Source organism: Hydra vulgaris, chromosome 04, assembly GCF_038396675.1.
Source record: "Hydra vulgaris chromosome 04, alternate assembly HydraT2T_AEP".
Lineage (NCBI taxonomy): Eukaryota > Metazoa > Cnidaria > Hydrozoa > Anthoathecata > Hydridae > Hydra > Hydra vulgaris.
In genome coordinates, this window is record NC_088923.1 from 44,206,352 (window position 1) to 44,219,502 (window position 13,151).

The window sequence follows — 13,151 nt, forward strand, 5'->3', positions numbered from 1 at the left end:
CCATTCTGTATACTGTTTAATTTTAACTGGATTTTGTCTATTATTTTGATTTTAACCGCTTATAGTAATAATTAGAAACTGTTTTTTTTAATGGTATATGAACTAGCTTTTTTATATATAATCATGTAATAGTTATGTATATCTTCAATACACATATATTTAAAATTGTATAATTTTTTTAGAGGGACATAGAGTTAAATTTTTAAAAATTTGTTTTAGCATCAACTAATAATAAAAGTATTAACTAAAATGGGCCGTACTCAAAAAAACAAAACAAAAAAGGCTGAGAAGAGAAAATACAACGTGTCAACGAATCCAAAGAGGCTGCTGTTCCTTATGAAGTACACAATCAATGAGTTTCCAATAAACCAGCTGGCAACCATCGTAAATATTCTAAGATACATCCAGTTTTTAAAATTTCCCAGGTAGAACAAATAATTATTATTTTTATATATAAATATACTATAAAACAATGATAAAATTTAAAAATGGTCTATTTTGTCTGATACATATTTAATCTAATATCTCCCCCTCCCCCCCTCTAACTGTTTAAAATGAGACACTATTAGGCAAAAATTTATGTAAGAACAAAAAAACCATAATGATAAGTACTTGTCTATTTTTATTTTAGATCAACAAGATTTCAATCTACAAAGTTGATAGTAGCCTGCCCTCAGAAGCATGAGAACAGGGATCTGATCTGCAAAGACAGTTATTAATAAAGCAGTGTTTCAAGATTTTATTATTAGTGATAATGAAATCTTGAAATAATAAGATACTAAAGCTCCAAAATAAGTACATAAATCTGCATAATCTCAAATCATTGAACTTTAGCAATGGCAACCTCTCAAAGATACAGAGTGAGTTTTTAGAGAAAAGTAATACACTCTTTGATATTTCATTGGCAAATTTTGAACAAAAAGTAAGTTAGGATCGTTTTCGTTCTGAGAATGCCAAAGAAGAGGATATTTAGTTCTATCTAGATCAAAAAGGAGAGCAAAACATGTATATTACAGAAGAACTGGATGAAGTATTACAAAATCCAGTTAAAAACAAAAATATTCAGCTCAAGAGGATGGAGGAAGTAAAGGTAGAATCACAATTAAAGCAATAAAATCCAATGAACTTGAGTTTTCTTTTCATTCATCTGGAATTGATTCTGAATAGGAACTTAGTCTAGATTCTTCAGATGATGAGGATTTACCTAATAGATTCAGTCATTCTACTAAATCTAAGATAATGATAAGTATAAGTGCTGAAGATCTGGTAGACTGTACTGCTGCAGTTTCTACCCAATACAGAGTAGGTATATGCACACAAACTTCATTAATAGCTGCTATTTGCAATAAAGCTGGTGTAAATCTAGAAGATATTAATCTAACAAGAAGAACAGTCCATAGAAAGAGATTCAAGAAGATTGAGATATTAGGAAATAAGCAAGAAATTATAACTACTCTGAAGAGAAAAAAGCTATGTGTTCATTTTGATGGAAAAAGGATAAAACAGATTGGAGAAGATCTAAAAATAACTGCTTCTGTAGAAAGAATAGCAGTCAGTGTTACATCCCCTGATATGAATTACACAAATGATATACTGTTAGGTGTTGTTCAGACACCAAGTTCCAAAGGTAGTGACCAGGCTGAAGCAATTTTGAATCTGCTAGAATACTATGGCATTGTAAATCAAATATTTGTTGTTTGCTGTGATACTACTGTATCCAATACTGGAATACCCTCTGGAGCTGTTGTTATCTTAGCTCCATTCTTAAAATTCCACTTTTAGTTTCTCTGTAGAAGACATATGCTAGAAAAACTCACACATTATGGAGGCTTTGACTTGAGAGAAGAAAAAGGGCCCAAGGAAAGGGCTGTATGTCAAACTTTAGAAAAACTAGTGTTTATTCAAGAAAGAGGTTGACAAAATGTTAGACCTAACTAGGCTTGATTGGAGTCAGTTTTAGGTTGATTCACCTCTTTATGAAATTGCCAAGAAAGCTCTAGAATTTGGAAAAGAGGCCCTTGCCTCAAAAACTTTTGTAAGGAGTGATTACAGAAAACTATACAAGTTTTTTGTTTTCTATTTGGGAGAAGAAGTACCTGGACTTTATTTTCATTAACCTGGAGCCTGCCATGAAGCTAGGTACAATATATTAAAAAAAAAATGTAATAAATGAATATTAATGGTGACAAAATCTTACCCTTTAGGTTTATGGCTGATGATTTATACATTCTTACTCTGAGAATAACAGATAAAATCACCATGATTATGAGCAAAGTGGAAAAAAATGATAGAGACGGCAGCCTTTTTCACATCTGCCTGGTATGTACCTTGGTTTTTAAAATCATATTTGGTTGCAAATTCACCCTTAAATGATCTTGACATTTTCAAGAATGCTTTTTGCATCAAAAAAATTTATCCTAAGCTTGGTTCAGCATTTTTTTCTAGTATGCAAAGACATAACTGGTGCTTGACTAAGCAGTTGGTACTGCTATCTCTGGCTGATGAAGATGTAGAGCAGGAAGTGAAGAAAGAGATGTTGGATAGAATAGTTCAGTATGAGGTTCCTGACAAGTTCAAGATTAGAAAACCTAAGCTAGCAACCATATCAGAGTCTGCTGAGCTTTGGAAACTGGCAGGTCCAGAAAGGTGGCTCCTGTTGAAAATTGCAGAAGTTCTTGATGGTGAAGTAAAGCTGCGGAGGAAGGAAAAAGCCCCAAAGTTGTTAGATTTATTCAAAATTTTGTTAAAAACTTGACAAGCGTCAACAATTGTGCAGAGAGAAACATACGCCTTATTCAGGATTTTGTAAGTGGTTACAAATCTGACAATATGCAACATTTAATGCAACAAAATTTAATGCTGGTGACCAAGGACAATAGAAAGAAGCTTAAAAAAGAAATATTTTTTAACTTTATATAATTTATTACTCTTGAAATATTTTTTGACACATTTTTGTATTTTTATTAGGAAAATGTGTAAAATTTCTGTTTTTAACAAAAAATGGAATTTTACATACTGCTGAAATTGTGGTCTGAAAATATTTTTTTATATATACTTGCAATAAGAGGACACTAGAGAATGGGAAATAATTTTGTGCACATAAAAATTTAAAAAAAAGTGTAAAGCTATTTTACATGAAATTAGCTACAATTAGCTACTTTCATGTAAAAAAACAATGCATACAAGAACCAGAAAACAATAAAAAAGAAAGATAAGAATGAGATTCATTCTCATTTACAAATTCCAAGTCTCCAATCATAAGTGTAGCCCTGTCCTTGTGAAGTTCATACAAGTTTAAAAATTTCTTTTCATTCATTAAAAGAATAAGTTGTAACAACCTGTATGCCCTTAACAGGACAAGGATACTTTTTGCAATATTTTGAAGTATAACAAAAACTTGGTAGGCCCTTTATATGCATATATAGAGTATGAAAATTTCATAGGCAACCTATCACTGCAACAGAGTGTATAACCTATAGTTACCCACTTGGGATATAATCTTCTTCAAGTTGTTCTTTATATATAGATTTTGGCTTTTGGTCAACCTTTGTTGGACTTAGGGTTGGATTACTTTAAATATATAGAACAGGCAGCTTAGAATTACAGTTTGAATTAATAAAGTGTTTGATTTAGTTGCAAATGTTTTGAAAACAAAAACTTCTTTAAACAATGTTTTTGTTTTCAAATGTTTTGAAAACAAAAACATTGCTTTCAAAGAGCTTGTAAACAAGGCAAATGCAGTGTTGTTTCCGTAAATAGATATATTTCCGTTTCAATTTCAATTCCGTTATTGGTGATGTATTTCAATTCTGTTTCTATTATCGTTTTGCAATGTATTTAAAACTGTAAATGTGTTTCTCAAGTCCACATTGCTTATCTAATTATCAATCAAGAGAAAAATTATCTAAAAGACTAAAACGACTGAAACGTCACGCATCAAACAAAAATACTATATAATATAGTACTATGGTACATGTAATGTCACTATTGTGCTACGAGAAGAGTATAATGGGCAATTGTTGGCAACGATAACAATTCCTTATGACACCAAACAAAATTTAAGTATTAAAAAGTTTTATCGATTAAGATGACATCATTGACATGTAACAAACGAGAATGAACGGATATCATATCCATGATCGCTTTAAGGAACACTCGTCGTTCTAAATTTTTTGCTGTGCGATTATTTTTCCCTGCAGTAAGAAGACCACAGATGCTGAAAATCCTTTCAGCAAAGGCCTCGGACGCAGGAATTGAAATCAAATCAAGAGCCAAAGGTGCCAGCAGAGGAAAGTCGTTCAAGTTATCACGCCAGAACGACATTGAATCTGTTGAGATGTCGGCATCGAGCTGAATTTGTCTGATGTATTTCTGGAGTTCATCAATGGCTGAAGACCGGGGTGCTTGCGTTGGTGCAACTCGGTTTTCCTCTATTCGCCGAGATAATGCAGTCAAGGTTTGTGCAAACTGATGGCTGAATTCGAAGATTCGCTGACATTTTTGGACGTGCTAGAACCAGGATTTTCTCTTGATCTGATACTTGCCACTCTTCCCTATAAAATATCATATATATTCATTTGAGTTATAACAATAATAATAACCTGGTATTTGAACACACCCTACACTGTCGTAACACACATTCGAAGGTGCAATCTGAGTCAACTCAATGAACAGCTCATATTCATGCCAACATCTCTCCACCTGACACAGCCTTGAACACTACATTAAATGTAACTACACATTACACACTAACCCAGATGAGTTTCACTAACACAAGATAAAATACTAAGTATAATGTATAAAATAATAATTATAATAATAATAATCTGGTTTTGTGACACTGTCACCGTGACGTACCTTACAAAATAAACGTTCCTCCGCTCAAATCATTCATCAATTTATATTTATTATCACCTCATATAATTTTGGTACAGCGTGGAGTTGGATATGGTCTAAATGATGTAATGGGCTAATGACATAGGTTGTTAACATGTCAGTGGCTCAAGTTAAGCTCAGTTGAAACTTTGACTTTGATAAGCTCATTAATCATGAACAGTGAGCTTTAGTGAGGACTGTATTTACAAATTAGGTAATCATTAAAAAACATCCCCGATTTGGTAAGACATTTTTCGCACTAAAAGTATAATTTGATGTAGTACTGGCTTCAAGGGCAGCATTCCCTCCGGACGTACTTGCAATTGGCCTCTTGTTTTTCGACTCAGTGTGAGTAGACAATGAAGCTTCTTTCTTTAGAAACTCGGCATACTCTGATTTGTGGTAAGATTTCAAATGAACTTTCGCATTCGTTGAATTTCTACCGGAAAAAATATGACCGCATACAGTTCCACCTTCTGTAACAACTTTGCATTCGGAAGTGTTAGAAACAATATCTTGCTTAAAATAATCCCATACAGCAGATTCTTGCTTTCGACCAGCTGCATATATTCTCTGACTTGATGCCATATTGTAATTTATTATTTATAATGTTATTAATAATTATTGTTATTAATTGGTTTTCTGCTTGAAAATTTGGATACCATCTAATTTTTGTTTGTAGAATATATTTGCTTCTGGTCGAAGTCAAACCAATATAAATCATTTGTGGTTATTAAAGAACTAAACGTTTACTTAAGGTACGAATAAAAACTTTTAAAAAATTACACAATGATTATACGCATAGAAAATGATGACGTAGGCTACTAGACAACGAAACCACAAAAAAGTGAATATTATTGAATAATAATTTTTCAATGGACTAAAAAAAAAAAGCTCTAAGTGACAAAATTTAGCTATTGAAAAAATATAAATATTTTAAGTGTAGGTGCTTTTTAGAAGGTTTAATTTGATATTAAATGAAAATATTTCCGTTATTTACAATTCTATTAATGTTCTGAAATATTTCCGTTAACGATCCGTTTCCGTTACCACTATTTCAGTTTCCGTTTTATTACCATTTTAGCATGTATTTCCGTTTCAATTACCGTTATCCTTAACGGATTTGATTTATTTCAGTAAACGGACATTTCCGTTTCCGTTTCCATTAACTAAAACAACACTAGGCAAATGTAATTTTAAAGTTTTATTATTAGAGTGGAATTTTTTGGCTTGATCAAAAAAAAAATTAAGGAATATAATAATTGGTAATAAAGATAAAATAGAAACCAAGAACACAAAAAAGCTTATATACTAACAGAATGTTCAAGTAAAGACAATAGAAAACCATTACCATTTAAAGAAAGTACTAAACTGACACAAAAGAAACATAAACACAAAATTTGTGCCAGAAAATGAAACACACTGTTATATCAAATTAGTCAATGCTCTTCTAAAGGACATGAAAATAGACTCTGCTGATGCTATCTTAAAGCAAACAAAATTTCAAAGACAAAGAGATCTTTGGAGGATAAAGAATATTAAAACTAAAAGTTTGAAGAAAAAGGCCATTATGCAATTGTTGCTTTTCCTGTAAACAGATAGTTTGATAATGTTGCTTCCAAATCAAGGTTGACTATTGATGTATTTAATGATGTATTTAAGAAAATAAAATCTGTTTTGAAAGATAAAAATTCTTGAAAATCTATACAAGTATAGTCACTTGAGGAGCCATGGTACAAACTTACAGATTTTAGAAATAGTATCATTTAAAAAATTAAAACAACAATTAATCAGCAATTCCAATGGCTAATATGTTTAATATATTTAATGTGTTGCAACGAAATCCATTAACATAGGTACTTAAAATGATAGATGGTTTAACTGCAGTTCCCGCAATATTAGGAGGTGAAATAAGGAAAATAATCCATTTTTTTCACAAAAAGAAAAAAAACAAAGAATAATGAAAAAAATTTATTGCTGCCTCAACCTAAACCCTCAGTTGATGTAGCAGCAACTTACTTTCTTTTTCTCCCTATACCAGTTAATATATGCACTGAGATTCCGAGCAGCTCCTTATTTCAGTATTACATACAATTATATTTAAATACATAAATATTAGTATATACAAACATATATTTATTAAAATGATTGTAATAAATACAATCAGATAATCCAAATGTACATCAATGCATAATTATAAATAAACATACCTAAAAAGTTAAAAGTTTCGCCAACTTCTTTTATTGTCACTCCATATGACCCTTTAGGTATTTCAGTTAAAAAGAATTGACCTATTTAAATAAAAATTATATTTATAAATATTTTGAAGAAGAATCAACAAAATACATCAAGTACACTAATGATCAAACATAAAAATTATATTTCTGAAACAATCATCTATCAAATATCAAGATATATTGTATAACCACCTATTACTGATCAAGGTATATCATATAATAATCTATTAGTGATCAAGATATATGATATAATCATCTAATAATGATCAAGATATATCATATAACCATTTATTAATGATCAAGATATATCATATAATCATGTATCAATGGTCAAAATATATCATGTAATCATGTATTAATGATCAAGATATATCATATAATCATCTATTAGTGATCAAGATATATAATATAATCATCTATTAATGATCAAGATATATCATATAACCATCTATTAATGGTCAAGATATATCATATATTCATGTATTAATGATTAAGATATATCATATAATCATGTATTAATAATCAAGATATATCATATAATCATCTATTAGTGATCAAAATATATCATACAATCATCTATTAGTGATCAAAATATATCATATAATCATCTATTAATGATCAAGATATATCATATAATATATTTACCTAGGTCACTGATTCCTTGATAGTGTAACACTGACACAGGACTTAATTTAATTTTTTAAAAGGTCCTGGACAAAATGTTTGATTAAAACTTGTTTGTGTTGGACAGTGTCTGATCAAATTTTTAAAACATAATTTTTATGGTTTTATGGAACCGATTTATGCAATCGAAATCTTTGTCATGTTATTCAGTTTATTTAATGTTAGTCTAGTAAAGTTGTAGCTTCTTTCCTTATTATTTAGAATATTTCATAGCAGATATTTGTTTTGCTTTATTTTTTTTTATTTCTATTTTTACAAAGAATTGTTTAAAAGTTTTTTTTTTTAACTTGAAAGCATGAAATTGTTAAAAATTACAATTTTAAAAAGACCACGTTATTTTTTTAAACAATTTTTTTTGGCAGTGGTTAATTAAATCCTTTGGAATCCTTTTTTGTTTATTTTAAAGAATTTTTTATTGATTAAATAATTGTTGCTAATATACTAATAATAATAAAGATTAATATAATAAAAGATACGGCAGTTAATAAATAGTTAAGTAATTCAGTTAATAAATAACTTAAATATGTGTAACATGTCTTGCTTTTAAAGAAAGGTGTAATCATTATGCTCTTAATATAGTTTATAAAGAAATTCTTAATGAAATTTTTTAATTTAGAAATTTTTATTTTTAACATTAGTTTTCAGTCGTTTTAATTTATAATTTTAATTCTTTTTCACTTATAAACACACTCATTAGGTGTGCATAATATATAAGATTTATTTTCCTTCACTGGCTTCACTTCACTTCTCAAAATAAATATCATTTGCAAGTGTAAAAAGTTGCTAAAAAAAGGTGCCATGGGCCTGTGAATTTTTTAGTATCATACAATCATCTATTGGTGATCAATATATAAATTAATGATCAAGATATATCATGTAATCATCTATTAATAGTCAAAATATATCATATAATCATCTATTAGTGGTCAAAATATACTGAATAACTATCTATTAATGGTCAAGATATATCATATAATCATCTATTAATGGTCAAGATACATCATATAATCATCTATTAATGGTCAAGATACATCATATAATAATCTAATAGTGATCAAGCCTAAGCATCATTTTACAGAAATAGTCATCTTATACAAAAGTTTATCTTACATTCAAGTTTATCATTATGTAGTAAAAATTAAAAAAAAAATTATTTTTTTACTGAATTGAAGTTAATAAAAAATGATTTTTTATTAAACTTATAAAAAAATAAAAAATAAAAATAAGAAATTAAAATATCTTTGAAAATCAATTCAGGTTTTATAATAAATTTGACTAGAAAAATTTACCAGCAGATGAATATTCTTCAAAGTCACTTCCAGAGACTAACTCGCACGAGTTTCCATTTCCATTACAAACACCACAACGATCGAAGTATTTATTTGAGTCAAGTTCTTTATCACAGCCTACACTCTTTTTGTAAAAATTTTAAAAACATTTTTATCTACATTATTTTCTACTAATCATTGAGTTCATTTTATAAAACACACACACACACAAAATTGTATTTTGCAAGACTTTAAAAGACTATACAAGAAGTTTTTTTTTTTAAAAACACAGAGCTTTTGAAATTTTTTAAACTCTAATAATAAAGCTCTACGCTTACATAAAAAAAGATACTTCCTCAACAAAATAACTTCTAGGCAGGCATTTTCTAAACTTTAACTTTTTGGGCCTACTTTTGGCATTTTTAATAGTGTGTATAACTGTTTTTACATAGTAAAACTGTTTAGTCCTGTGTAATGCTGTACCACCCAAATAATTGAGATTTTTATTCTCTTTATACTTTCACAATGACAAAAACACTGATTGTTTTTTTTAACTTATTTTTTTTGTTGAGAAAATGTAATTGAATAAAGAGCTAAAAATGTTTTTATTTTTATACATAAAATTTGTAATGTTCCTATGACTAAAACGTGTTATTGTACATATCTTAATTTTTTGACCTAATTGCCTCAATGTTTAGCATGCGCAGTTTTTATATTAAACTAAACTTGTTATCAATATTATTAATTACATAAGTGTAATCTTATAATATATTGTTGGTTCTTATCAATATTGTCATATTCTATAAAGTATGTTTAAAAAAATATAAATGTTATTATAATTCATTTAAGGTAAAGCGATATTGATACTGGTATGCAATAATTTTATGTATTTATTAATGATATTGTTGCCATAAATTAACAAATAACTAAGTTAGTTCTAACTAATCTAGTATTGTTAATAGAAAACTAATTTTGTTGTTGGATTAAACTGTTAATTTTACCTCCTATATAGGGTGAAATTGGCAGTAATTTGATTGATCACAATTAGATTCAGTTTTGAAATTGTCTACTTGAAGATATAATATGAAAGCAAGGTAATTTTTGTTATATCTTCAAGTTCTAAATTGTTTTTACTTAACAAACTGTTAAACTCTACAACAGATTAAGGAGTAATTTAATAGCTAACAACACTAAACTAGAAATTAACTGACAAAAAACAAAAGTAGAGTAGAAAATCATTTAAATTTGCAATATCTAGCCCATGACATCTTTGTAAAAGAATGGGTTTATTCACTGCACATAAAATATGTTATAGGGCATGGGATGTTAAGAGCAAAATATTATTGTAAAATTATTTTACTTAACTTTTAGCTAGAGATTTTAAGGAACAGTTAAAATTATGAATCACCCTATTGTATTGTTAGTTATATGTACTTATATGCAGATAAAAATAGTGTTACTTGTTAATTCAATAAATGACCTGTGTTACATAATCTGAAATAAAAAGTAAAATAATAAAAAAAACAATAATTGATAAAAAACAGAAGAAATGAAAAGTGTAGATATCTTTAAAATGCAAAAAATTGAGCCAAAAAAATGGAATTTATAACCATTTATAGTATAATATAGTTCTTTAGCCTTACACATAAGTAACAGAACTTTGTAACTCAGTGTAACTCTGCTTTGATAATACTGCTTCCTACAATGGAAATCATTAAAAAAGCTTTTAAAAGAAGATTTTTGGATGATTTCCATTGTAGGAAGCAGTATTATTAAGCTTTTACATATACTTTTCTCATTGCCTTATTATTTATGTTAAGACATATAACCTGGATTTTCTTTTCTCCTTGCCTTATTATTTATGTTAAGACATATAACCTGGACTTTCTTTTCTCCTTGCCTTATTATTTGTCTTAAGACATAAAACCTGGATTTTATTACAATAAAAAGCACTACAAAGTTATAAAAAGAATTGCATATATGTTTAAGCAATACTACTTCCTATTGCCAGTAGACATTTTCAGGAAAGGCATATGATCTGATTTAATAAGATGTATCAAGACAGTAAAACACCTGGTTCAGACAATCAGCTTATTAAATACCTGAAATAAGTTTGGAATGATCTTAAAAAGAGAGAGTTTTATTGACAAGAATTTAAACTACAAGACTTGAATAAATAAACAGCACCTGGAGACTGAGCAGTTCTACAAAGATAGCATAAACAACAGGATTTACAAAAGGTTAACCTGGTTTGTAGTAGTTTGTTAAAAATAATTTTTTACCATTATATATGAACATAAAATGTAAAACTCTGTAATTTTAGAATGACAAATTCTAAGTAATTCTAATGTAATGTAAAATTCTAAAGTAATTTTAGAATGGCAAATCAAGAAAGAATTATTTTCGAGCTATTTGAACTATTTTTAATAGCAGTTTCATGTTGATAAATAATTTAAAATGGTTTACTTTATTAAAATCATATTTACTTTTTAAAGACACATTATAGTCAAGGCAATTATTTTTTTTATTATACTGTTCTCACAATCCTATAACTGCCAAATATAAACATTGACAAAGTTGCCGGGCAAAAAAATAAGTTAGAGTACTTCCAAGACAATGATTGGATTGAATTCCTCATGCTAGAAAAGCATCTGCTCTAATACTACAACAAAAACAAAATTGCTTATAGTTTCTAACAGTGTGAAATATGAGTGCATTCTTGTATTATCTTTGGTATTCTAACATAAAATTATTATATTTATTACTATATTTACTATATTTTATGAAACTAATATATGTTTTTATATTTTTTAAAACTATTGAGAAGATGATTAGAATAATAACCTGACAAGTTCCACCAATACAAACATCATTACTACTGCTGCCAGGGATACATTTTGTACCATCTTCAACATTACCAAAATAATATGCAGAAGTTCCAATCATACAAATAAGTTTGCATGGCTTTTCCTCTGAAAATGTATTTGTATATAAAATAATATTTTTAAACACTTTATTATTTTAATAAATAAATCAAAAATATTTTATTAATTTTGTTTAAATTAAGTAAGTAGTAATATTAAAACATAAATGCTTAAGTAGTAAACATATTTTATGAACTTTAATATGAAATACATTAACTCAATACTTATATATATTAACTAAGTACTCATGCCATATATACAAACGTGAATTCCAAATGTAACTATTATTTTATTGTTACATTTTTATTACAAATTGGTACAATGTGATCACTTAACATTATTTTCTTATAACAATTTGCTTTATTGTTATTACTGTATGTTATACTGTTATTAATATATGATTTTTTGCTGATACTATATGTTTTATTGAAAATATTAAGTTGCCAAAGATACATTTTTATTTTATGAGGATTTTTTAAAATAACAATCACAAAAATATTTCAGCTCCTAATTGTTGGAACAATTTTTCAATCTGAATCGCTAGAAGTAATTGTACTTTTAAGAAAAACTGATTTTTAGCTTGGTTTTGAGATTTTTGAAAGCAGAAGATATCTCAAATTTTTTTCATGTTGGTTGGTTCTTTTCTTATATGCGCAATACACCTAACCATTGATTAGTTTTGATGTACCAACCTAAATTCTTATTCATAATTGAATTGTCAAGTTCAAATTTCTATGGAGATTTTCAAATAAAAAAGAGACTTTGCTCATTTATAAAAATTTTAGTGACTTTTTCCTAATCTTTATAAAAATTGTTAGGACTCGGGGAAACGGAGTCCCAACAATTATTATATCAAACTTATATCAGCATAAGTAACTCTTATTAACTTCTATGAGTTTATTAATTTAAATTTATTTAGCCATTAGTTACATAACTTTAAACCAGTAAAAGCACAAACGCATTGAATAATGTCGCATAGGGCAAGCTCTCCGGCATATAAATTATTCAAAAGTGTGCAATGTAATTGTACCATACATCACCTATAGTAGACATTAATTTTAAAGAGACACAGTGTATGCGGTACACAATACCTTTAGTGTACACTAATAGCTAGATGCCAAATAATACTTAGTCTATGGTTGTCATTGTCCTGGTTTTTGTAT

At 28.1% G+C, this 13,151-nt stretch overlaps 1 protein-coding gene across 1 annotated transcript in view; it reads right to left on the reverse strand.

Moving 5' to 3' along the window:
• Positions 1 to 13,151, reverse strand: part of LOC100204925 (A disintegrin and metalloproteinase with thrombospondin motifs 6) — a 105,554-nt gene that overhangs the window by 26,800 nt on the left and 65,603 nt on the right. Inside the window, exons 16-18 of the mRNA XM_065796428.1 lie at positions 11,909 to 12,036; positions 9,086 to 9,209; positions 7,086 to 7,166 (exon numbers count right to left, since the gene is read on the reverse strand). Coding sequence (XP_065652500.1) covers positions 7,086 to 7,166; positions 9,086 to 9,209; positions 11,909 to 12,036 — 333 coding nt within the window. The remainder of the gene's footprint in view (positions 1 to 7,085; positions 7,167 to 9,085; positions 9,210 to 11,908; positions 12,037 to 13,151) is intronic.